The sequence below is a fragment of the Corvus hawaiiensis genome, chromosome 26, assembly GCF_020740725.1.
Source record: "Corvus hawaiiensis isolate bCorHaw1 chromosome 26, bCorHaw1.pri.cur, whole genome shotgun sequence".
Classification (NCBI taxonomy): domain Eukaryota; kingdom Metazoa; phylum Chordata; class Aves; order Passeriformes; family Corvidae; genus Corvus; species Corvus hawaiiensis.
The window spans coordinates 1921872-1945617 of record NC_063238.1 but is presented as its reverse complement, the minus strand read 5'-3'; the positions used below and the strand labels follow the sequence as shown (position 1 = coordinate 1945617).

General features: G+C 40.9%; 1 protein-coding gene and 1 long non-coding RNA gene across 4 annotated transcripts in view; one reads left to right on the top strand and one right to left on the bottom strand.

Annotated features, from left to right (window-relative positions):
• LOC125317310 overlaps positions 1-9971 on the bottom strand; it is a 30498-nt gene extending 20527 nt beyond the window's left edge. The window contains exon 1 of the long non-coding RNA XR_007200010.1: positions 9832-9971. This is a non-coding gene — a long non-coding RNA (uncharacterized LOC125317310). The remainder of the gene's footprint in view (positions 1-9831) is intronic.
• LOC125317307 (ethanolaminephosphotransferase 1-like) overlaps positions 1-23746 on the top strand; it is a 56386-nt gene that overhangs the window by 21383 nt on the left and 11257 nt on the right. For all 3 annotated transcript variants that reach the window (XM_048287068.1, XM_048287066.1, XM_048287067.1), the window contains 2 exons: positions 6059-6327; positions 15611-15719. In XM_048287068.1, the coding sequence (XP_048143025.1) occupies positions 6059-6327; positions 15611-15719 (378 nt within the window). The remainder of the gene's footprint in view (positions 1-6058; positions 6328-15610; positions 15720-23746) is intronic.

Here is a 23746-nt window from a genome sequence, read left to right as displayed (position 1 = left end):
CAGCTCTCTTGCAGCTCCCTTTAGGTACTGGAAGGCTGCTCTAAGGTCTCCTTGTAGCTTTCTCTTCTCCATGCTGAACACCTCCAACTCTCTCAGCCTGTCTTCATAGGGGAGTCACTGCTGTTTGGTTTCATAAAAATCTTTGTCCCCTGATGATGACATTCTGAGAAGCTTCCTGACACCAGCATTAGCAGAGGGTGCTTTTAAGATAGGAAAAATAAAGGACAAAGCAGAAAAAAGGAAATTGTTAGGTGTTTCAGTGCTTAAGGTATGTGTCAGGAGAGATGGTGATGACAGATGTGATGACAGACCTTAGCTTCTTATGGAAATAAGTATCTTTTTTTCCTTTCCTCTTGCTGTTTTTCTCCTATAACACCTACACCTCAATTTCATATTCCATTTTTACTGCTTTATATGGTGCTATGACTGTATTTTTAGGTACATTGCACCTTGCTGTGCAGTGGTATGAAGACATAGACCTGAAATGATGCTGACCTGGGAGTGAGATCCACGTTAGTGTGGCTTTTTCACTTTCTCTTCCAAAGCTCTCATTCCAAACTAGTCTTTCCACAACATGGTGCAACAGAGTTATTTTTCTGGGGAGACTCAAGGTAGTATATTTAAAGGGACTGCACAGTTCTGTGTAATAAGGGTCCAGAAAGGCCGGATATATTTAAAGAAGGAAATCTTAAAGGCACAAGAGCAGGCTGTCCCTATGTGCTAAAAGATGAACCATCAGGGAAGAAGACTGGCCTGGCTGAATAGGAAGCTTTCACTGGAACCTGGGGAGAAAAAAAGAATTTATGACCCTGGAAAATAGGGGCAGACAACTCAGGAAGGGTACAAGGATGTCATCATGTCTTCTAGAGAGAAAATTAGATTGGTGAAAGCTCAGCTACAGCTCAATGTGGCCATGTTGTGAAAGATAATACAAAGTGGTTTTATAAATACATTAAAAACAAAAAGAAGGCCAAGGAAAATCTCCATTCTTTATTGGAGGTGGAGGGGAGCATTGTAACCAAAGATGAGGAAAAGGCTGAGGTACTTGATGCCTTCTTTCCCTCAGTCTTCAACAGAAAGACCTGATATCCTCAAGGCAGGTGGCCTGCTGAGTTGGTAGACAGGGACAGGGAGCACACTGACCCCCTGGAACCCAGGAGGGAGCAGTCAGTGCCCTGCTGTGCCCCTTGACACTCGAAAGTCTGTGGGGCCGAATGGGATCCACACCAGGGTACTGAGAGAGCCGCTGGAAGAGCCAGGCTGCTCCATCATTTATCACCAGTCCTGGTGAGCCAGGGGGAACCCAGAGAACTGGAGGTTGGCCAGTGTGATGCCCACCTGCAGGAAGGGTTGGAAGGAGGATCTGGGGAACTGTCAGCCAGACCTTGGTGTCTGGGAAGGTTACGGAACAGATAATCTTTAGTGTCATTATGCAGCACATGCAGGACAACCAGGGGATCAGACCTGTTTAACAGCTTTATCAATGATTTGGATGAGGGGATTGAGTGCACCCTCAGTGAGTTTGCAGATGACACCAAATTGGGTGGAAGTGTTGGTCTGCTGGAGGGCAGGAAGGCTCTGCAGAGGGATCTGGACAGGCTGGATCAGTGGGCTGAGGCCAGTGATATGAGGTTCAACAAGGCCACGTGCCAGGTCCTGCACCAGGGTCACAACAACCCCAGGCAGCACCACAGGCTGGGGAAGAGTGGCTGGAAAGTGACCCAATGGAAAAGGACCTGAGGACGCTGGTTGACAGTGGCTGAACATGAGCAGGTGTGTGCTCAGGTGGCCAAAAAGGCCAATGGCATCCTGGCCTGCATCAGAAAGCTTTTGTCCAGCAGGACGAGGGCAGCGATGGTCCCTCTGTACTCGGCACTGGTGAGGCCACACCTCGAATCCTGTGTTCAGTTCTGAGCCCCTCACTACAGGAAAGACATTGAGGTGCTGGGGCATGTCTGGAGAAGGGCAACAGAGCTGGGGAAGGGTCTGGAGCACAAATCCTATGAGGAGCAGCTGAGGTATCTGGGGATGTTTTGTCTGGAGAAAAGGAGGCTCAGGGGGAACCTTATCACTCTCTACAACTACCTGAAAGGAGGCTGTAGCAAGGTGGGGGTTGGTCTCTTCTCTCAGACAATGATCAACAGGATAAGAGGGAATGACCTCAAGCTGTGCCAGGGGAGGTTCCTGATTGCTATCAGGAAGAAATTTTTATCTGGAAGTGTGGTTAAGCCTTGGAATGAGCTGCCCAGGAAGGTGGTGGAGTCATCACCCCTGGAAGGTGTTCAAGAAACTACTGGACGTGGCACTTAGAATTATGACTTAGTTGACATGGTGATGTTCAGTCAGAGGTTGAACTCAGTGACCTTGGAGGTCTTTCCCTTAATGAGAACCTTAATGAGTCTATTCTTTGATTCTAAATGTACCCTCTCCTTGGAGCTGTTTCTGGTGAGGCCATTGCAGTGTAGCCATACATTTGTGTGCCATATTGGAGATCCTCAGGCTACGTACAGATGTGTTTTATGTTTAGGCTGCAGTGCTGTGTAAAGGGGCTGACCACTTTTGGAATCACACCCATGCATGTAGAGCCATCTTGATTGACCTGGGGTATCCCCTTGGGCAGACATCTCCCTCTGCATTGTACATGCCTTGGCATTGCTATTCAATTGGTGAGATTGTGCCAAAATCTTCTTGTCTGGGATTTCTTTGTATTTGTACCATAAAAAGCAATGGGACAACCATCCTTTGTCAGATTTCTCCAGCCACTCTCTGTACTCAGAAGCAGCGGTTTCTTTTGTGAAAACCATTTTTTATGTCATTGTATGGAATTTAATGAAGTGACTATTGTTTCATAAATTGGAATTACATATTGGAAGTGTTACTGTATGGCACCCCAGTAGGCACATGGGAAGTTCAGCTTCTGAGATTTTTAATGTAGATGGTATCTGCCAGTGAAGCCTGTAGTTCCCAATACTTGGAAGACAAGGAATATGATGCTGACAGTCAAAGCTATAATGAACTAATGTATATGTAGATTTTTATGTCTGCTGTCCAAACCACTTCATGAAATATTTAGTCTCAGATTTAATTTTGCATGGCCAAAGTTTTCCCTCTGGAAGACTGCAAAGAGCCATAATAACTAACTAAATATGCAACTGTAATCTTTCTCAGCTTATTTTAATGACACAGTTACTGTCTCCAAATTCCCTAGCATGCTGTTCTTCCCCACCCCTGCTTTTTTAAGGTGGTTTGGTATCATTTCCTTTCCATGAAATAGAGTGCTCTTTGCTGTTACTTTGAATTCTACTCCTTAAAAGTTACATAAACTTCAATAAAACTGAATATTTATGAACTTTTGTGAGGGAGAATCATAATATAAGAATTCTAAAGCAATGGAAGTGTGAAACAGTGTATGTCCACTACTGAACACACACCATCACTGGCATGAATGATTTCAAACCGAAACCTAAACCAGAAAATATTTTCAGTCTCTTAAAAACCTAATGAAACTACATGGAAAATGTGGTTAAGGATTTCTGAAAATCCAATTTTATGTATGTGACATATAGTTCCTGTATTTTTCTTCATGACCATTATATTTAGAAGTACTGTATTTTATGCAACATTATAAGTCTCTTTTTAGAAAAATGAAAGTTTTTGCAAAATGAGAACCACTAGTTCACTGTGAGGTACATATTTTAGTATCTATATACTTGTGTGACAACCTAAAATTTATAAACAGACAAATCTTCTAACATTCTTATTTTAAATACTAACACCTGTGTAACTGAATTCTGCCTGATTTGGGATAGGTGTTCTTGGACTGTAAAACACCATAAACTCTTTAGGATTGTTTACATCCTTATTTCCTAGTTAAGTTTCAGAGATACTGTTTAATGAATGGAAGAATTTCTACTTCCATAGCAACACCATTCAAGTAACCTAAAACTTATACTGTTTTCTTTCAGCACATTTCAGAAAGATGCTGAAAATTCAGTGGAAATGTTAATAGAGAGAGAATGTGTCTCTAGAAGGAGGCAAGCTGTATTTGAAATCCTCTATGAGATATTTAAGTTTTAGAGTTGTGAGAACTGTCTCAAGAGATTTGTATTTTAGCGGAGGATAACTCACAGCTGCTTAGGTATTACAATAGAGATATAGTCTAAAATCTGCACAAAGTGAAATCCCATGTTTTCCTGGTTTAGATCTCTGAACTATATTTACATTATACAAAACTCATAGTACTGCCAAATAATCTGGAGAAGTAAGTAGTATATGATCTACAGCAGCTGTGGTGTCTTTGGTCTCACTATGCTGGGTTGTGTTCCTAGTCAGTTTTGGGTTATTAATGCCATCAATAGTTAATAATTGTTAGCTATAGCACCTTCCAAGTAATATAAAAAAGAAAAACATCTCCATTTTATTTTGAGATTCAAGACAACAATAAGTAATCTGTAGGGTTTGTTCTCTTTCCTAAGAGGTTCATCCTGCATCTTTGTACTTAAGAGGAAAATATTTCTATTTTTCTCCTGCACAGTCTCAGAAAAGAGACTAAGGGTATGGTTTGACTTTACAACTAAGAAAGGTTACAGCTTCTAGACCACCTTGCTCCTCCCTGCATTCACCATCCCTCCCTTGTGCCATCTCCCATGCATTTTGTACCATACACAGCACCAATTCAGTGACCCACAAGAAAATGTAATGTTTGCTGACTTTCCACCATCTGAACAGGCTGCAGGTTGCCCTGTTCGACCGCAGTGAACTATCAGATCAACTCAAACCATACTGTCCAACTACACCCTCAGAGTAAGGTCCAGAACAGTGTTGGACCATTTTTCAAGCACTCAATACTAAAAGGGATCAGCACATAATGCACCTTAACTATAATGCATTCTTAGAATCATATAATTGTACATGTTGGAAAAGACCTTTAAGGTCATCACGTCCAACCATGAACACAGCACTGCCAAGTCCACCACTAAACCATGTCCCCAAGTCTGCACATCTTCCAAACACCTCCAGCAATGGTGACTCCACCTCTTCCCTGAGCAGCCTGTTCCAATGCTTGACAACTGTCTTGGTGAAGAAATTTTTCCCAATGTCCAATGTGACCCTGGTCCCCTGGTGTGACCTGGGGCCATTTCTTCTTTTCCTATCACTTGTAACCTGGGAAAAGAGACTGACCCCCATCTCACTAAAACCTCCTTTCACATAGTCGTAGAAAGTGATAAGGCCACTCCTGAGCCTCCTTTTCTTCAGGACAAGAACCAGGACAAGAACCAGCTCCCTCAACCACTCCTCATAAGACCTGTGCTCCAGACTCTTCCCCAGCTCTGTTGCCCTTCTCTGGACACCTCCCAGCACCTCAGTGTCTTTCTTGTAGTGAAGGGCCCAGAACTGAACACAGGACTTGAGATGTGGCCTCACCAGTGCTGAGTACAGGATCGCTGCCCTGGTCCTGCTGGACACACGCTTTCTGATGCAGGCCAGGATGCCATTGGCTTTTTTGGCCACCTGAACACACTCTTGTTTGAAACTGAAAAACACTTTGAAATATATGGAGGCACAAATACAAATAAATTTTGTGAAATTTGCTCCTTGAAGCTGCCATGTAACTGTTAGTCATTGAGGTATTGAGCATTCAGCAACTTAAATGCCTTAGTGAATCTACCCCACAAGGCTCAAAGGGTCCACAACACCTATGGATGGGCAAGAAGCCCTATGGACACTTTTCAGCACTTGAAACTAATTGCAGGGACTGATGTAAAAGTGTTTCAAGACCACTGAGGGCAAGTAATTATGAGTGTCTTTCTAAAACTTATAAGGAAGGAGGCATTCAGTTTCAGAGCTAAGGACAGAAAAATTACTTGATAACTGGATCAAATATTTTATGAGCAGTTCTAACCTGTTGGCATTGAGGGGGCTGCTGTGCTTCAGTTTGCTGTCATGAGTGTAATTTTCCTGCATGTTATATATAGCAGTAGTGAAGTGTATGTGAAGAAAGCTACTCCTTTTGTTGTGCTCTAATTCCTTGTTTCTTTTCCTTTCTCAATCCTTCTAGACTCCATAGATGGGAAACATGCTCGAAGGACTCAGTCCAGTACTCCTCTGGGAGAATTATTTGACCATGGGCTGGATAGCTGGGCTACCTCCATTTTTGTGCTTTCTTTTTTTTCTGTCTGTTCCCGTGACAATGGGAAGACTGGAGTTTCTGTATATACAATGTATATATATTTAAGCATTGTCTTGTTTAACTTCATGTGTTCACACTGGGAGAAATATAACACAGGAGTTCTTTTTCTTCCTTGGGGATATGATATAAGCCAAGTGGTAAGTATTTATCATCCGTGTTTTGGTTTTGGTTTTTTAACTATGTAATTGTTTTCATAATATTAAAGCAATAGAAAAATGGAGCTCAAGGCAAATCAATTTGGCTGAGATATTGAAAAATGTGAAATTGCAAAGCCCTAAAAGCAATTCAGAAATATTTTCTGCATTTGCAATAAAGGGCTGCTCTTGAGCAAGTTGTCAGCATCAGAGATCCATTGCTGTGCAGGAGAAAAAAGGCTTGCAGCAAGCCTAGCAGCCAGACAGTGCCCATGAGAATGTCATTTAACTGCATTTGATTTGTGTATTAACAAAAATTACTGTGCTGTCTGAAGTCACAACCATTTTTTCCCTCAATACCAGGTTGCGAGGCACGATGTGAATTAGTCCAAGTAGTATCTGTTAACAGTAATTACCTAGTTATACACTACCAGACCTCAATTCTACCCCATTTTACAACAAATGTGGTGATGGAAATAGCCTTGTACCTATGCAGTGGGCATTAACTGTTGTCAAGTGAGTTCTACCTTTGAAAAAGAAGTCAGTCATCATGGATGTCAAAAAATCATAGACATTCAGTAACATGAATTACTTATCAGCCCACAGTCAGCACCAGCTGAGTTCTTGTCTGGTTTACAGCCCTATCTTGAGGTGGACCTCTTCAGAAACATGGCCAGGGCACCACAGTGAATGGTATCCTCAGTGCACAGTTGAGTAACAGTATTAACCAGCACTTCCAAGGGCCCAGCACTGGGATTTCTCTGGGCTGGCTTATCTGTGTCTCAGAAAGCCAAGGTCTTGCAGCCTGAAGAGCACAGTCAGTCTTCTGAGCTTCCTGTCACAGGCACGAGATGAAAGGTGCAGCCAAATAATTGAAAAGAAGTTTGACAAATACTCAAATATGTGTTTTAATGGAAATACAGTATTCGAATTAATGGCTGCAGATGTATTGCTGTAAACATAATCAAAATCCAGTGGTTTGAGAACAACTCAGAGATGGTGGTCCAGCTGTGGTGCATCTGTGTTGTCCCCTAGAAAATAAGTTTTGGGAGAAGAAGTTGGCTCAGGACTAAGACATTAGGCAGCCAGCTGGTGTGCAAGTTTCAGCCATGTCTGTGTAAGGCTTCTTTGTGAAGTTCTTCCAGCAGGAGAGGAATAGCCTATTTCACTTGTTGCTCAGATGATCACTGTACATGTGAATGTTTAGAAAGCTCTGCTGGATTGCTACAGCATCCAAAGTGTATTAGTGGTTAAGTCTGGGAATGGATATCAACTAGCAGAGCAGTACTGTTAACTCTGTCAGTGCCTGTTAGTGACCTGTGCCTGTGGCACTGTTTGCCTGTGGCACTGTTTTCTCATCTGGGAAATAATGGGATTAATATTTCCCTGCCTGACAGATTTTTGGCAAGGCTGAATATCAGTAAAGTTTGTAAACTGCTTTGATTAACTGGGATGGAAGGTGATAACAAGTGCTGTTTCCTGTTCCCCTCTGATGCTGAACTGCTTTCCTGCTTACTTGCTTTCTAGTACCTTCTGTGATGACTTGGTTACAGTCAAAGTGATAAGCTTGTAAATGTAAGGATTTTTTGTGCTATTTAGCACAGTCATCAGAAGTGGTGGAAGACTGTACTATTGAAAATCCTGTATGTCAGTTTTCCCATCTGTAAAAAATAGCTGTTGTAGTTGTGATTGCCTATGAACAAAGAGAAGGCAGGATTTGTAGATCAAGCTAGGTTTTTTTCCATTAGTCTAAACCACATTACATGCACACCAGAAAGTACATAATGTATTTTTTTCCAGCTCTACTAACTAGTCTAGTAAAATATCTTAATTCCCCTAAAAATGTGTCCTTGTTTTGTAAACCCATTCAGCAAATTTGACATGATACATGCACTATCATCTCCAGTAACTTGGAGGATACTGGGGAAAATAGCAAATGGCTGATGATGAGTAAGAAAGGTAATGTTTTCTTTTGCTGCTGCTTCTCTGCCAGGCATTCCCACAGTCACATTTAGAGGCAGAGAGTAGAAGCACTCACTAGCTGCTTCAAGACTGATTCACAATGTTTAGTTCAGTATTTCCTCCATGGCATTCCTAGCTGGATTGCTGCAGGAATGTGCCTCTCTGTCCTGTCTTCAGTAATTTCACCTACAACTTGATGCTGTTGCATTGACACGTCAGATGCTCAGGTGATTAGTTCCCTGCTTCTGCTTTTAAATTTGATGGTAGCCAGGAAGTTTGGGCTTCGTTATCACCCCAGAACTCAAGAAAAACATTAGTTACTGTAAGTGTTCAAATAGAGGACTGATGGCCTTAATGAGCACTTAGCTGGCATGTGGCTCCCAGGACGCTGCTGCTGAGTCAGCTCCGTGGTGCATAAGCACAGACAGCCCGCTCACGGGCTCTGCCTTATCTGGGGTAGAAAAAGAGCTGCTGTTCCTCTTGAAAAAAATACCTTGTTGTAGACAGAGAGATCTGTGGGACTTATGCACATCACGTTTTTCTGTGACTTGATGAGTCATCAGAACTGGTAACCCAATTACACTAGCTGGGCTGTAATTGGCACTCCAATTAGCTTTGATTACAGCAGACAACCATTTACAGGAAGCTGTGGTTTGTAAACTTGAAAAATGGCTGTAATGTGTCTGAGAGATGCTTGGTCAGAGGACTGTTACATTTGTGGATCCAGAATCAAGGTGGCAGCAAATGCAGCAGGGAAAGCTATTCCTGTCTCTCCTCCCTCCCGCACAAGGATCTATCCTGTGCTGATTCCTGAGTAGCAGAAAAAGGTGCAGGGAGAGGAGCCTCTGTACCATAGCATCTAGACAATTTTCGTACACTTTTGAGTAAGCACACCTATTGGAAACCCCAAAAGTCCAAAGAAAAGGCTAAAAAATAAACTTCTGCTATGATCTGTGAGAAATTCCCTTGGATACATCTTGTGAAAACGAAGACTTTTATTTTTGTCACAAGGCTAACCAAAGAAAGCTAGTATCTGCAAATTAAGTTTCTTGCAGAAAAAAAAAAAAAAAGACAAAACTTTCCTGAGAAATTAAAATTTCTGGCTTCTTGCCATATGTTAATTTTCACAGACATCCTCTTGTTTTGTTTAAAAAAAAAGTCTGTTTTCTTTCTGAAGAATTTAATATTACCCTAATTAAATACTCACCTAATCCTGCTGTTGCTTTTCATAAGCCACTGCAGCTGAGTTCATGGCAGGGGAACAAAGTACTAATTTTTCCTTAATATGATGTAACGATACCTCTGCTCCATTGGTGCTGCCTTAAGTGTAATGGGAGATACCCTTTATATACTTAATTAAAAATTCAGAAGTGAAGAGCTGAGTGAGAGCTGCAGTGACCCAGACAATTCCACTCTCCTTCCTCTCCCTCTCCCCATCCGAGGGCAAGCTCAGAAGAAGCACAAGCAGCAAGATCCTAAAGGTGACAGGCAGCTCTCTCTGGCCCAGCCCTTGCCCTGCAAGGAGAGGATGAGCAGAAATCCTACCTGTAGGGAGAGTCATGCCTGAAGGGATGGGTATTGGACCATGAGCCCCAGGGTTCCAGTTTGAGATGCTGTCCCAGCTGCTTCTGCCCGATGGCTTTGGACAGTACCACCTAGAGCCTCTGGGAGAACTCTCTGCCTGCCTTGAACTCTGAATAAATTACGTACACGATGCCCCTAGCAACTGAAACATTGTAGAACTTCCTTTTCTCCTTCCTTTCAGTCAAAGCTGGGGAAGGTTTCTTTCGTGGATGCCATATACCACGTTTTCTTTTGGCAAGCTTTTTTACAGAACTCATGCTGAAATATGTTTCATATGACCTTTTCCAGGGATGTGCTGTGGCAGCCAGTGTTTCAGGAACTGGCAGAGAAATCCCAAACAATACAAATGCACATCACATCTGGAAAAAAATTCTACCTCTTCTGAGGGGCAAAAAACCTTGTCTATTAAAAGGCAAGATAAGGATGCAAATATGTTGTTCTTTGGTCACATTATCAGGATTCACAATTTAATTTCAGTTGAAAGGATATTCACTTTCAGAGCTTTTTTAATTTGAAGTGTCTGTGGAAAGCATAGCCTTTCTTGTGAAGAAAAAATATTGTTACTTAGTTCCAAAGTTGGAGCACAATGGAATTGTTGAAGTAAGAGAACTGATAGCAGTGAGGAAGCAGTGCTGGCCAGACCGTGGTGTCTGCTTCAAGCTGCCTCCGGACATGGCTGGAAACTGATCTCAATACTCAGTTATCTGAGGGAAACCCCATGGTGTATCCATGTGAAATCTGAACAGAAGAACCTGCTGTGCACAGGCTTTTCCTGCAGCAGACTGCTCCATTCTTAACCACTTGATTATAATTCCCCTTTCTTAATTGATTAATTAATTAATCATCCACACATTTAGCTATTTATCTATAATGTCTAAATGCAAAGTGATCTTCTTAGGTAGAATTTTTCAAAGTCTAAGATTTACAGCCTTCAGCTATTTATTGAAAGGAAAAAACTGAGGAAAAAAAAATAAAATGGAAAAATTGCACATCACATTGAAGTTAACTGCTATTGAAATAGCTTGTAGGAAATAATTCTTACTCTTTTAGGCAAGTGTCACACTCATTATGAGAAAAATAAAGTAGCCTTGTATTTTAAATGACTGTTTCCTAGATGTTTATTTTGAGCACTGTGTTAATGGAAAATATTTCAGCACATGAACAATTAATGCTATAGCAATATGCTATTGAAATTTAATATTACAGTAAAATTAATGTCATATTTTTGTGGAATCATAAAGAATTTAAAGGCATATCCACATTTTTTTAAAAGATGACAAAATATTTGATTTTTTTTTCACCATGTAGAATATCACACAGCATACTAAATGTGCCTGTGTGTAAAACAGAAATGGTAAATCAATGGTAAGAAAAAAGAATGTATGTACACACAAAATCTAAAATATTGTGGTCACAAAACCTATACCTGAAATAGTGGAAAGACATGAAAGAGATGCTGATTTAAAAATATCCAATGTTTTAGAGAGCAGGTAAGAGGCTAGAAGGTAGAAGACCTTGAGGGGTTATACTGCCTTATGTATACACAGAACTTTCCCAATGCCACATCAAAGAATTATTCTGATTTTACACAGGAACAAATGTGACTATGTCTCTGTTATTTACAAAATTTTGGCAAGATAGGGAGTCCCTGCTCAGAGTCCAGCTGTCCTGCTCTCAGCCATATCAAAGAGCCTACAAATTAACAGCTTGTGTTTCCACATTTTTCTCAGCATAAGTATTCCTCATACTCATAGACAAGGTCTTGTCAAGCCAAAAATACTCCTGGTCAGATGCTGCAGAGAGATGGAATCCCAGATTGTATCTGTCTACACTACCTTGCTATATAGTTGTCACTTGTGTTAATGTGGTGGGCTGGATGTCACCAAAGCTGCCCTATCACTCCCCTCTGCAACTGGACAGGGGAGAGAAAATAATAATGAAAGGCTCATGAGCTGAGAGAGGGACAGGGAGAGACCACTCATTAATTACTATAATGGGCAAAACAGACTCAGCTTGGGGATATTAATTGAATTTATTATGAACCAAAATCAAAGCAGGATAATGAGAAGTAAAACAAATCTTAAAAACACCTTTCCCCCACCTCTCCCTTCTTTCTGGGCTCTACCTCCACTTCCCTACTGGCACAGGGAGACAGGGAATGGGGGTTATGGTCAGTTCATCACAGGTTGTTTCTGCTGCTGCTCAGAGGCAGGAGTCCTTCCCCTGCTTCAGTGTGGGATCCCTCCCATGGGAGACAGTTCTCCATGAAGTCCAATGTGAGTCCATCCCACAGGCTACAGTTCTTCATGAACTGCTGTAATGGGGGTACCTTTCCATGGGTACAGTCATTCAGCCTGCTCCAGTGTGGGTCCCCCACAGGGTCACAGGTCCTGCCAGGAAACCTGCTCCTGTGGGGGCTTCTCTCTCCACGGGTCTGCAGATCCCTGCCAGGACCCTGCTCCAGCACAGGCCTCCCACAGGTTCACAGCTCTCTCTCAGGCACCCACCTGCTCCTCATGGGCTGCAGGTGGATCTTTGCACCCCCGTGGATGTCCATGGGGTACAGGAGCACAGCTGCCTCACCATGGGCTGCAGGGGAATGTCACCTCCAGTGCCTGGAGCATCTCCTCCCCCTCCTTTCCACTGACCTTGTTGTGTACAGGGCTGTTCCTCTCGCATATTCTCACCCCTTTCTTCTCTGGCAGTAATTACAACAATTTCCTTTTAAAATATGTTGGCCAGTGGTGGGTCCATCTATGTCTGGTGTTAGCTCTGCTGGACATGGGAAAAGTTTGTAGCAGCATCTCACAGAAGCCACCCTTGTAGTCCCCCTGCTACCAAAAACTGGCCACACAAACCAAATACAATTATTTAATTTGGAGTTCTCATTTTACGAAAGGCTGCAATTATTTTTGCTTGCTGAAGACTACACTTATATCTGAAAAGTACTAAAGCTAGTTGATAGTAGAGAGATAAGTAAAAAAATTGGCCATCTTTTCTTAAGTAGAATTATTCAGTTGCACTTAGGAACACTGCTTTACTTTTACTTTTTTTTTTAACCAGCAGTGCCTCTAAAACAGTTTATACAGCTGATTAACAGACTTAGGTTTTGCTAATAATTTTGACAATCTTCAATTTTTTCCTAGTATACCTTGGATCAAGGGACACAGCCATTTTCTTATCATTCCTTTCTAAAGATGGTGTGCTTTCTAAAGCCAGAGACTGCTTTAGAAAGCTGCTTTTTAAAGCAGGAGACTGCTTCACTCTAGTCAGAGTCCTTAAAAAACAATATACCCAAATTTTGAAGCCAAGGAGTGGTTTTTTTTCATATGCTACATCTGATAAGTAAGAGGCAATCTTGACCTGGGAGTCTTGCATCACCAAATCCCAGGGCAGGGCATTCCCTGTGAGAGCCCATTGCATCCGCACTCCCGTTCCTAGACATGCGCTGACATCTGACAGTGATGCTCATGACTGCCCTGCCAAAAGTACTGACTGCAATAGTGCTTAATACTGAAGTTCCTCTTTTATCACTTGCCAAAAATGTCTGTTCAGGATTCAATGTGTGAGGGTAAGTTCAGGCTCCATCAAAGCCAGTTGGAGTTCTGCCATCAACTTTGATGGGGTCAGGATTCCATCCATCATGTCTTATGGGTAATATAATACAATTTCTTCAGGAAGCCAAATGTTAGCTCTGATGTAGTGGATTGCAAAACCCATTATAAGTGTCCTTCACACTGACCAAAATTTGACTCACTGTCTTCAGTGGCCTGAGACATAATGACACTCATTATTGCCTGCTCTTCCCTGCTGCAGATCTGTTGTGCTGCTGGTTCTTGCAGAGGCATTTCAAACATCAGTGTTTGCAGTTCCACAATGCCAAATCCAAGCAAAACCTCTTAGAGATCTACATACTGATGACACTGAACTGTGCCATAAATCAAATGCCTCCTGATGGGAGAGAATTTTATAAAATCCTTGCAAGGAGTTTCAAAAGATAAACCGAGACTTTTCCTTGAGTTTCAATGCTGCCGGATAGTTGTTCCTTAAGTCTTACCAGAGAAACAGAGCCACTAGCGTGACCCAGGTACAGCATAGAGCACAGAAAGCAGGAGAGAAGTCTAATTATCAAGAATTTACATGGCCTTTTAAAGATAATTTAACCAATAGTTACTAAAAATATATATTATTTTCACTTTCCTACCAATTAGTCAGTAACACGGGCAGGAACTGCGGAATTCTCTATCCAATCATCCCAAACTACTTTTACTGCAAAATATGGAGTAGTAGAAGAATAAGAGAGAAAGTTCAGAGAACAACAACAATCCTCCATTTTGATATTTTTTACTCTTATCTATTTACTACAAAGAGAAACCCAAAACCTCAACATTTTTCACCCTGTGACAGTCTTACATAGTAGTCTATCACCTAATTCACACCACAGTATTTTCTAGTTCTTGTCTCATCGTTGGTAATTTTTTCCAAGGTTGGAGGTTAAAACAGTGCTGTTCAGGGGGGCAAGAACCCTTAAAAACAGGCAGAGAAATATTCTCAGCACCCTGGGTTCCTACAACTGACAGGGCAAGAATCTTGATTTTAGATACAGAGAAGTAAATGAAATAAAATGTAGTATTATCTACGTGTAATGGAAGTTTAAGCAACATCAGCATTCTGCTCTTAATCTGTGATCTTAGAAAGCCCATTAATTAACAAAGAGGTTTTCAGAGTATCTTTGAGTTAAAATTTAATAGAAGACTAGAAATGTGTTTGTTGAAGTTAAAATGGAGAAAACACATAACATAGAAAAAATTAGTATAAAAAGAGCCTAAATAAGAAATAGTAAAATCTGTAATACAAGTCAAGCTGGAAAGCGTTTTTCATCCCAGAGTAAGAAGCTGTATTGAGTGGAAAATATTAAGGTTACTGAGTGTTACGTGGGAATAAGTTGATGAATATGCAGTTTTCTAAATGGCATTGTAATTAACATAGTCGTTTTAATTTAGAGCTAATGTAGCATGAAACATACAGCCCCTTATGGGTCCTGTGGCAAAACTAAACAGCTGAGAACAAACCAGCAGTCCCTCTAGCTGGGTGCTCATGAGTCTTGTGTATGTGTCCTTTCACTCCTAGTGACATCTGTGTGATTATTTTTGTGTGTCCTGTAATGATGTTGTCTGTCAAATTAAAAATCAGGGAAGACTTCATCTCCTTCCCATTCTTTTTATTTCTTCACATTCCACTGAATGTTTTTATTATTTTTTATTATTATTTCAGGTGAGCTTAGGGTTTTTCTCTCCCCCTTCAGTTATTCTGATATGATCAGTTCAAGGGGCAGAGCTGCAAAAATAACCACATTGCTAATTCTGAAGTCTGTATCCAAAGACAGGGGAGTGCATGTAGAGTGGGGAGAGCTGGCATTAAGAGTGGATTTAGAACTTAGGTGTTTTGAAAAGGTAAGTCAGTAATCCTTACCACATACAAACAGATGCACACATCACCAGGGAAGTTACTTGCTTACCATATTTCGTACATTTAAAATAATTCTATTGGTGACCCTGAAGGTTGCTTCACTGCTTAGAAGTAATTGTTTTGGCATGGCAGCAGAAGGTAAAGCAGAGACAGGAGGTAAATAACAGATTTTTTTTTTTTTTTTACCTTTGCATTTGTATTAAGATGATAAGTGAAATTCTGGGCCTTTAGAAGAAAAGGATTGAAAATAAGTTATCTGTTTTTTCTATAGGTATTAATAGCGGCGTATCTGCTCACTGGGGCTGTTGGTGTGGAAATCTGGCAGGAGCCTTTGCTATTTGGTTATTATATTACAGATGCATTAGTAATCCTGCTTATAGGTAAGTGTCCAGATCTATGCAAAAGTGTACTGCTTTTTAATTATTTTGATTTGCTATTTTTTACGTTTCCTTTTTTTTTGTTGTTTTCCTTTTGTAAGTGTTGGCTAGTCCAAAACTACATGAAAAGAGATGATTAAAAGAGCTAATACTGGAAAATTTTTAAGAGTAGATAATTTTGGCAAATTTTTTCCTCACTGAGTTACTGCACACAAATAATATAGAAAATACTCCTTATCTGCATGTGCACTTCAGTGCAGTGTGCTGGCTGGCTGGGCTCCCAAACTCTCAGGAACTCTTCATGTCACTCAGGTAAAATGTCACTTACATTTATGTATATTCTAAGTTTAATGTTTTGGCCTGGAGCACACTATGTTCCAAAACATTATGAACAGAAGGAATGAAGACATTATTTAAATAACTTTACATGCACAGCTGTAAATATGAATAAAAGCCAGGTAGTTTCTAAGCTCTTTAGAATTCCTTTGCAAACAGAAGAGATTCATTTTTCATACACAGCAATAGCCTATTTGCTCATTATTTGATACCGTCAGTGTAGTTTGAAATGAGCATTGAATGTTTTTTGACTGCTATATCAAGACTGAGAACAAGAGCCGTTACATTTTAATGAGTTAAAAACGTAGAAGTCTTAGCTGAAAATCTGTGTATGCAAAATGGCTTTGATGTGTTGCTTGGAAGGTGGAGAAATTAGCATATACATTTTGGGATTTTTATATGAGCATAGAGGTGGTGAGAAGAGGGTACCAAAATACTGTTTGACACAAATACTGTAGCCTTACATCCCAAGAAACGTCTTCTGCCCTTGAGCCAAATGGAGGACTTGGCTATAGGTGCTCACCTCATGTTAACTTGATAGGAGCCACCTGAGCATTTTGGAGGGGGGGGACTTTGAATCTGCTGCACTGATAGGTTCTCTCATCACCCTCTCCTATGGCAAGATCTTTAGCAGGTACGACCTCCTGCCCCAGCAGTTTCCCAGAATTCCCAGATTAGAAATGCATTCAGGGTGTGCTTTCTAATGAGCAGCATGTGCAAGGGCATGGTCTTGTGCTTTACTCAGAGTGTAAAACCAACAGTGTGTGACCAAGATTATACAGTCTTTTTCTAGTCAGGCCTGATGAAAAGAAAGAAAGAAAGGAAGGGGGAAAAGATAGTGGATGGCTTTTCAATAGTGATTCAGTGAAAATTTTTCATCTTTGACCGATGTGTAGCTGTAGACAGGGAGTGATCTCTGCTCTTGGAGCAGCACTGCAAGCCCAGGGGAGATGGATGCTGGCTCACTCAGAAGGGGCAGGTTAGGGCAGCTTCAGGTGCTAGCCAGGGCCAGCCCACTGAGGATGCTTGTTCTGTGCTACCCCACACATCAGTGCTTTGGTTCCTGTCACTAAGGCACATGACATCAGGGAGTACTCTGATGGCTTCCCTTGCACTTGGGAAGCCACAGATGAAGGTTTAATTCAAACTGTTCAACATAGTAGGAACATTTGTGGAAGGGAAGCATTTCAGTGTTATCAGATCTGCAGGCCTGAGGATTCTTTTCCATATTCTATCAGAACCAGCTGCAAAGCAAGGTCTGATAGACTGTTCCATTACCATTAGAAAGAAGTACTGCTTCTGTCTTCTGTGGTATGCTTGTATGAAAGGATTTGTGAGCACAGAATAGTATTTCTTCCATCATTGTCCCAAGCAGAGTAGGCTTAAGTAGGAGCCAAAAGGTTTCTCCAAAAACTTTGTCTCTAGCACACTATCCACAATGACAACTTTTGCAACTTAGTTGAAGTTAAATATGGGTTTAAAGTATGGAAAAAATGGTCTTGATTGACTTTATATTACAGAATCAACACAGTGCTTAATAAATCTCTTAGAAACAGACACTAAATTTAAATATTAAAAAAGTAGAATCCTTCCACTAAGGATCATGCTGGTCCAGAAAGCACTGCCATTTCACATTTGAATCTCAGCTCAGCAGTAGGGATTAAGGTGGTTATCATTGGATAGCCTGTGTGCAGTAACTAGGGATATGTAAAGGTTTTAGAATCTCATGGTAAATTGCAGGACCCCACTGTGACTGCAGAAAAAAGTACCCGTGTAACCTACACCAAAGGCTGAGCAGCCAGGAATATTCAATTATTCTCTCCCTTAGAGAGACTGCAGCAAGTGTGTTTTGCTCAGCCAGAACCATTTGTATCAGAGAGCCCACTCTGGCTTGCTCAGTTAAATGCCTTTGTGGCTAGTTAAAAACAAAGTGGGCCTCTGATGCTTTTTACAAGCTCGTTTCCCAGGATCCTGAGAGGAGCCATTAAACCCTAACTGGCTGTCCTTAACCATCTGGTGGCATTTAGTAGTCACTAGTGGTCCTTCTAACAATGAACCTGTAGCTGCTCCATCAATACCTGGCATTTGTTTGGTGCTTTTACAGTTCTGTACACAACAGGAGTTCAGCTGCTGAGCCCTCGCATCTCGGAGAGCAGCTGGGCTTTAGCTCGTACCTTCTGTGGTGAGAAGGAATCCAAAAGAGATGCACAAGAGTGCTTTTCAGATGTCTTTCCTGGAGTTTTCTGGGAAAAAAAAATAGCCCATGTATAACCTAAGGATGAACTCTGCAAAAGCACCTCCTCAGAGGAAGCTGTGGTATCATCACGTGACACTCACTCATTGAAAATAATGGAGTTTTTATCAGGTGCCAGAACACACAAAGATATACATAAAAGTACAGCAATACTGGTGTTTAGATTAGATGTTTTAGGAAAGAGAGCTTTATGTGTGTTCCTGGGAACTGTCTGGCACACTGTGAACACCTGTAGGAAAGCCAAGTCTTGAGCTGCTGAGTAGTGACCTCAGAGGACTACCCTGTGAAACAGAGAAACTCCGGCATAGTATTTTATGGGAATTTGTCAGCTACCCAGCAAACATGATCCCATAATTTTCACTGGCAGTGAATGCAATTCCATCCTTCAGCTCCAAAACACACACCTATCTGGACACTGAACCAATGAGGAAGGTCCTTCTCCTGTTTCCTGAGCATGTTGACCTGGCTGCTAGGCAGAAATGCCTTTTCTCTCCCAGCATGGGAGCAGACAGACCCTTTTAAAGTTATGTGCCTGTGTGCTCATCTGGAGCTAATTACTTCTGCACTCATCAGGGCTCCTGTGGATGACACTCCAAAAGCTCTCTTGGGATTTAACCACAACTGTCCCATAGCATTATTTGGCTAACAATGGTCCCTTCAAAGGGCAGCACTGGGGTGAGAGCTATCATTTATTTTCACCCCTCCAGGGCATCCCAAATGCCTAACATTCCCTGTCACTCTGCTATCAGGTTGAGAGCAATATAAAATATTTACAATAAGCATTATAAAGCAGTCAGTCCTGCACATAAATTCTAGTACCACAAATGATGCTGTAGACTTTGTAAGAAGATTTTCACTGACAGGTAGGCATCTGTAGTTCAAGAACAGCATTACTAATTGATGATGGTTTCTGTCTCACGTTGCTGTTAAGTGACCTGTAGGTGCATGCTCTCCATGAAGCATTTCCCATGGGAAATGCCCATTGGGACTTTCATACTTGCTCTGTATGAGATAAATTTTATAATGTCTATAAAAATTTGAGTTCAGGCTACAATCCTTTCCTCACTGGAGACATGCATCTTACTGGAAATTTCTTTCACTGTATTAAATTTGTTCAGAATTGACTGAGGGCTTGGAAGTTGTGGTGGGATGTACAAACAAGCAGTGTTAGCACATCAGCTGCATTCCTTAGGAAGGCAAGTTGGAAAAACTGGCTGCACTCCTGGACTCCTGGATGCACAGAGAGTTTCCTGCTCCTCCTCAGTCTTAATTGCAACCACAAGAATAGGCTTTGTGGGAAAAGGATCACTTAAGCATGGAGTGGATATGTTATACTTCGTCAGTGTGTGGCACACGGGGCAGGCTATTCTGTAATCCAGTCATGGTGTCACGTTTGAGTCCACTGTGTGTGGTCAACAGTGCCCAGATCTGGCTACTGAAGCCTATGGCAAAGCTGAGACAAGTTTTCAAAGTGCAGGTTTGAACATGAAATGTGAATTGAGTATTAACATCTGTCACAGATCTGAAACTTGAACTATGTTTTAGAGATGGGGCCAAAACATTCAGAATTTTTTCCTATGACGTGCATGGGTTTGGGTTCTATGCTGACTTCTGCAGAGTGTTTTCCTCGAGGTCACTCTTCTCTGAGTTACTTAAGTATATAAAATGAGGAGTAAAAACATAAATTAAAAGCAACAAAAAACTAACAATGAGGCCAAGCTGTAACATTTGAAACATGCCAATTATTTGAACTCCATCATAGTGGGAAAGCACAGTTATCCATCTAAAACAGTGCCTTGTACTTACACTGTGTTACATCCTGTGTATCAAAGGAGGATACACAAGTCCTTGCCATGGGTGTTCATACAGCAGTCTGCCCCTTTTTCAGTGTCAGAAAATGTTTAGGAGGCCAAGGTCAAATAATGAATTGTTTCTGCCCCCTGTGGAATGAGAAGTCATTCTGTAGAGATTTCCTATAGCTCCCATTGCGAAGCGGCTGATGGATCTGCCCTAGTGATGACTTGCTGAATGATTAAACATTAAGTGATATGTTTTCAAAATGTTATTGCTCCGACAGGCTTTGACCAGTCCTGTTTGAGAAGTGTGGTTAACATGAGTTGGCTTCTACGTGTCTGTCACCAATTTAACATTTATTAAGGCATTGTTGTGACAGATTGTAACGAGGCTTCATTAAAGTAAAGGGTGTGAAATACTCACCTGTCACTTGAGATATACATTTAAGAAGCCACTGAGTTCATGTTCGGAGTAACTCCTCTGAACCAGTCAGAACAATAACCCAGAAAAGCAGAGCGCTCGAGGCCGGAGGCAGAGCAGTGTCACGGGATGCTGATTACAGGTGGGAATGAGTTTGGTGGTGTTAAGCTGTGAGGAGTCACTTTAGGGACACTGGGAGCCCCAGGAGAAGGTCAAACAAGGGAGCTTGCCTGGCAGAGTCCCTCTGGAAGTCAGCCTGGGCTTGTCAAATAAAGGCACTGTTTCTCTGGTGCTTAATTCTTGCTGTGCCCAGAAACAGAATGATGTGTGAACAGAACTACATCAAAGAAGCAGCTACATCCATAAACCAGTTCTTCAGTCTGTACTAAATGCCTCTGAATGCTAATGGTTATCTTACAGCTCAGTTCAAGATAAATGCAGTGTGCTTTTCCTTAGACACTGAAAATAAGGTATAAAATCAACAAGCATGATAAATGCATATCTTTGCAACAAGCATGATAAATGCATCCCTCTACAATCTTTATACTCAAGAAATATCTTAGATGCTAAACATTCAAAACCTACATCAACTTTGTGCATGAAGACAGTGCTTATGTTTACACTGTTCCCTTAATCCCTGTAAAATCATTTCACACTGTGCATTTTGGGTGTATTTTTCACCCTAATGTCTTCAGACTTTACAGGCTCAATTAAGTCTGCAAATTATATATTCATTTTCTAAGGTTCACCCCCCATCCCTACCAATTTCTAAGTGGTTTTAAATTTGCCATTTTGCATACTAATAAAATATAATTTTATTGTTAGTGGACAGCTCAATACGCAATTATGTGTTTGCACAATCAATTAAAAGAGTTGTCTTCTCAAGATATGCCTGAGAAGGTCACACTGTTCCATAAAAAGCTTCTGTTCCAGTAACAAGTGCCTCTAAAATGTTCACCTTCTGATGAAGCTTGCTTCCAGGCAGTGTGCTAAACATTCAGTGTGTTAAGATATTTTCATGTGTCTAGCTGCTCTAAATGTGCAAGGAATTTGGAAAAAAACACCATGGAAAAAGTATTTAAATATTTTTCCAAGTTAATATTGAGGCCTGAATATTTTGAATCTAATTTTTCTTGTCTTTTTTCTTGTCTTTTCTTGGTGACTAAGAGGCGGTAAATGATAACATCCTATTTCTTTACAGCAAACATTGATTATGATGAGTTATTAATCTAGAGATGGAAAGTCCAAGCAGTGTACTGAAGAAGGCCATGTGGAGGTGTGGGCAATTGAAAAATGAGAGAAGAGAGTGATAGTATTTAGTTTGTAAGCAGAAATGCAAGTACAACTGCTTGCTGTTAGAGAGTTGGTCAACTTGTGCAATATGCCCAGGAGAAGGTCTGCACAGACCTCTTCCCTGCCTCCCAAATGGGATGAATGCTCTGGGGAGTATTTTTTGTGGGGGAGCACAGCAGGGATGGTACTTTCATGAACAAATTCACACAATTTCCAGTGCAGTGTTCACCTAAAATTACATCCCTGTATCGCACTCTCTCATTTTTTAAATTTTGAATTTTTAGCTATCAGGAAAGTCAGTTCTTAACAAATAAAATTTTGGTGCTTTTCTTAGGACAGTTTAAGGATGATTCATGTTAGTAAGTCAGGAACTTATCAACAAAGGGGATTTATGACAACAAAGGTGTGGAGAAGATAAACAGCGAAGGTTGTCCTTCCTTTGAAGCAGTATAACTTGTTTAGTGGTTTATGTGTCTTGGGGTCACTTCTTTATTTAGTGGTGTTTACAGTCTGTGAGCTTTTGTGTTTTTAGAAATGTGGCTACCTGCATCAGGCTGCTTGCTTTGTCTGAGAGACAGCATGGGGCTGTTGGGTACTGAAATAGCATTTTCTGGAACTGACAGTAGTGTCAGCAGTTTGTTTCTGGCTGTACCCTCTCTTTCTCTGCAAGGACCAAGTCTGTATTTTGCAGAAATGCCTGAATTAACTCAGGTACAACAGCCACAGTAACTGCAGCATGTCATGGAAACAGCCTGACCACCTGCAGGTGTTCAGTAGTGTTTAAATTTAGTTACATAAGAGTTTAAAATGCCCTCACAAAATTAAAATACATTACTGTTACTCCAAATAACATGGGTGACAATGTACCATGGTCCATCATGTGGTAGCTTTAAAAAATTATTATTAATTTACTCAGCTGTATCACACAACATCTTATTGGTTTGGAGTTGAATTTGAAAGCACCAAATGAAATCTAAATTTTTCATTAAGGCTAATGGGAATTACCTTTTGATCTCTTTTATACACGTATATATACATATATACATGTACACACGTATTTATATGCATGTCTGTGTCTGTGTGCTTTTATATATATATTTGGAAAACAAGATAATGCCTTTATTTCTTCACTTCTGATATATTTTTAATCCTGAATTTCTGAATGCATTGGGATTTGTTTGTTTGTTTGTTTATGGTTCTGTTTGGCATTTTTTAATATGGACAAAATAATTCCAGATAAAGAGCTTTGAAAATGTTTATTTCTCTGAAAAGAGTCTACATCGTGCAACACAGAGGACTGATGATAGGATTGTATCTAAATCTGAGGATTTGGGCTTGATACTTTCAGCCTAGCGTGACACAAGAATTCCCTGTGTGTATCTTTGCCACCCATCTGTGCTTTGGTATTTCTGCCTTTAATATAGGCCTGTGTTCTTACAGTTGGGTCTCGGATTTTAAATCAGCTGGAGAACGGGAAAATACTAAAGAAGAAACTAAAAAATACTGGAAGAGCACTATACTACTTCTAAGAACACTTGAGGAGTTCTATTTTCTCTAATGTGTTAAAAACATTTAATGTGCTGAAATTGGATTTTAAAAAATATTTTAAAATAAAAATAAACCAGGTACTTTTAGGACATTAAAACAAAAAAAAAAAAGCTCCATGATCATCACTTGGGCAGTGCCTGGGTGGCTGAGCGCCAGAGAGCCAGCAGTGGGTTTGCTTTCCAGGCTGCACCTTTTGTTCCTCTGAGCAGCAGGGAATGGCAGCAATGCGGATACAGCAGTTTAGCTCCTGGGCACAAAGGGATCCTTAATGCCAATTAAAAAGCAGACTTAATGAGTACCAAAAGCAGCCCCCAAGCCAGGCCTCCTTAGCTAAAAAAAGACGGGAAAGCAACACGTTGTAGGAAATGATGGAATTCCGAAAATC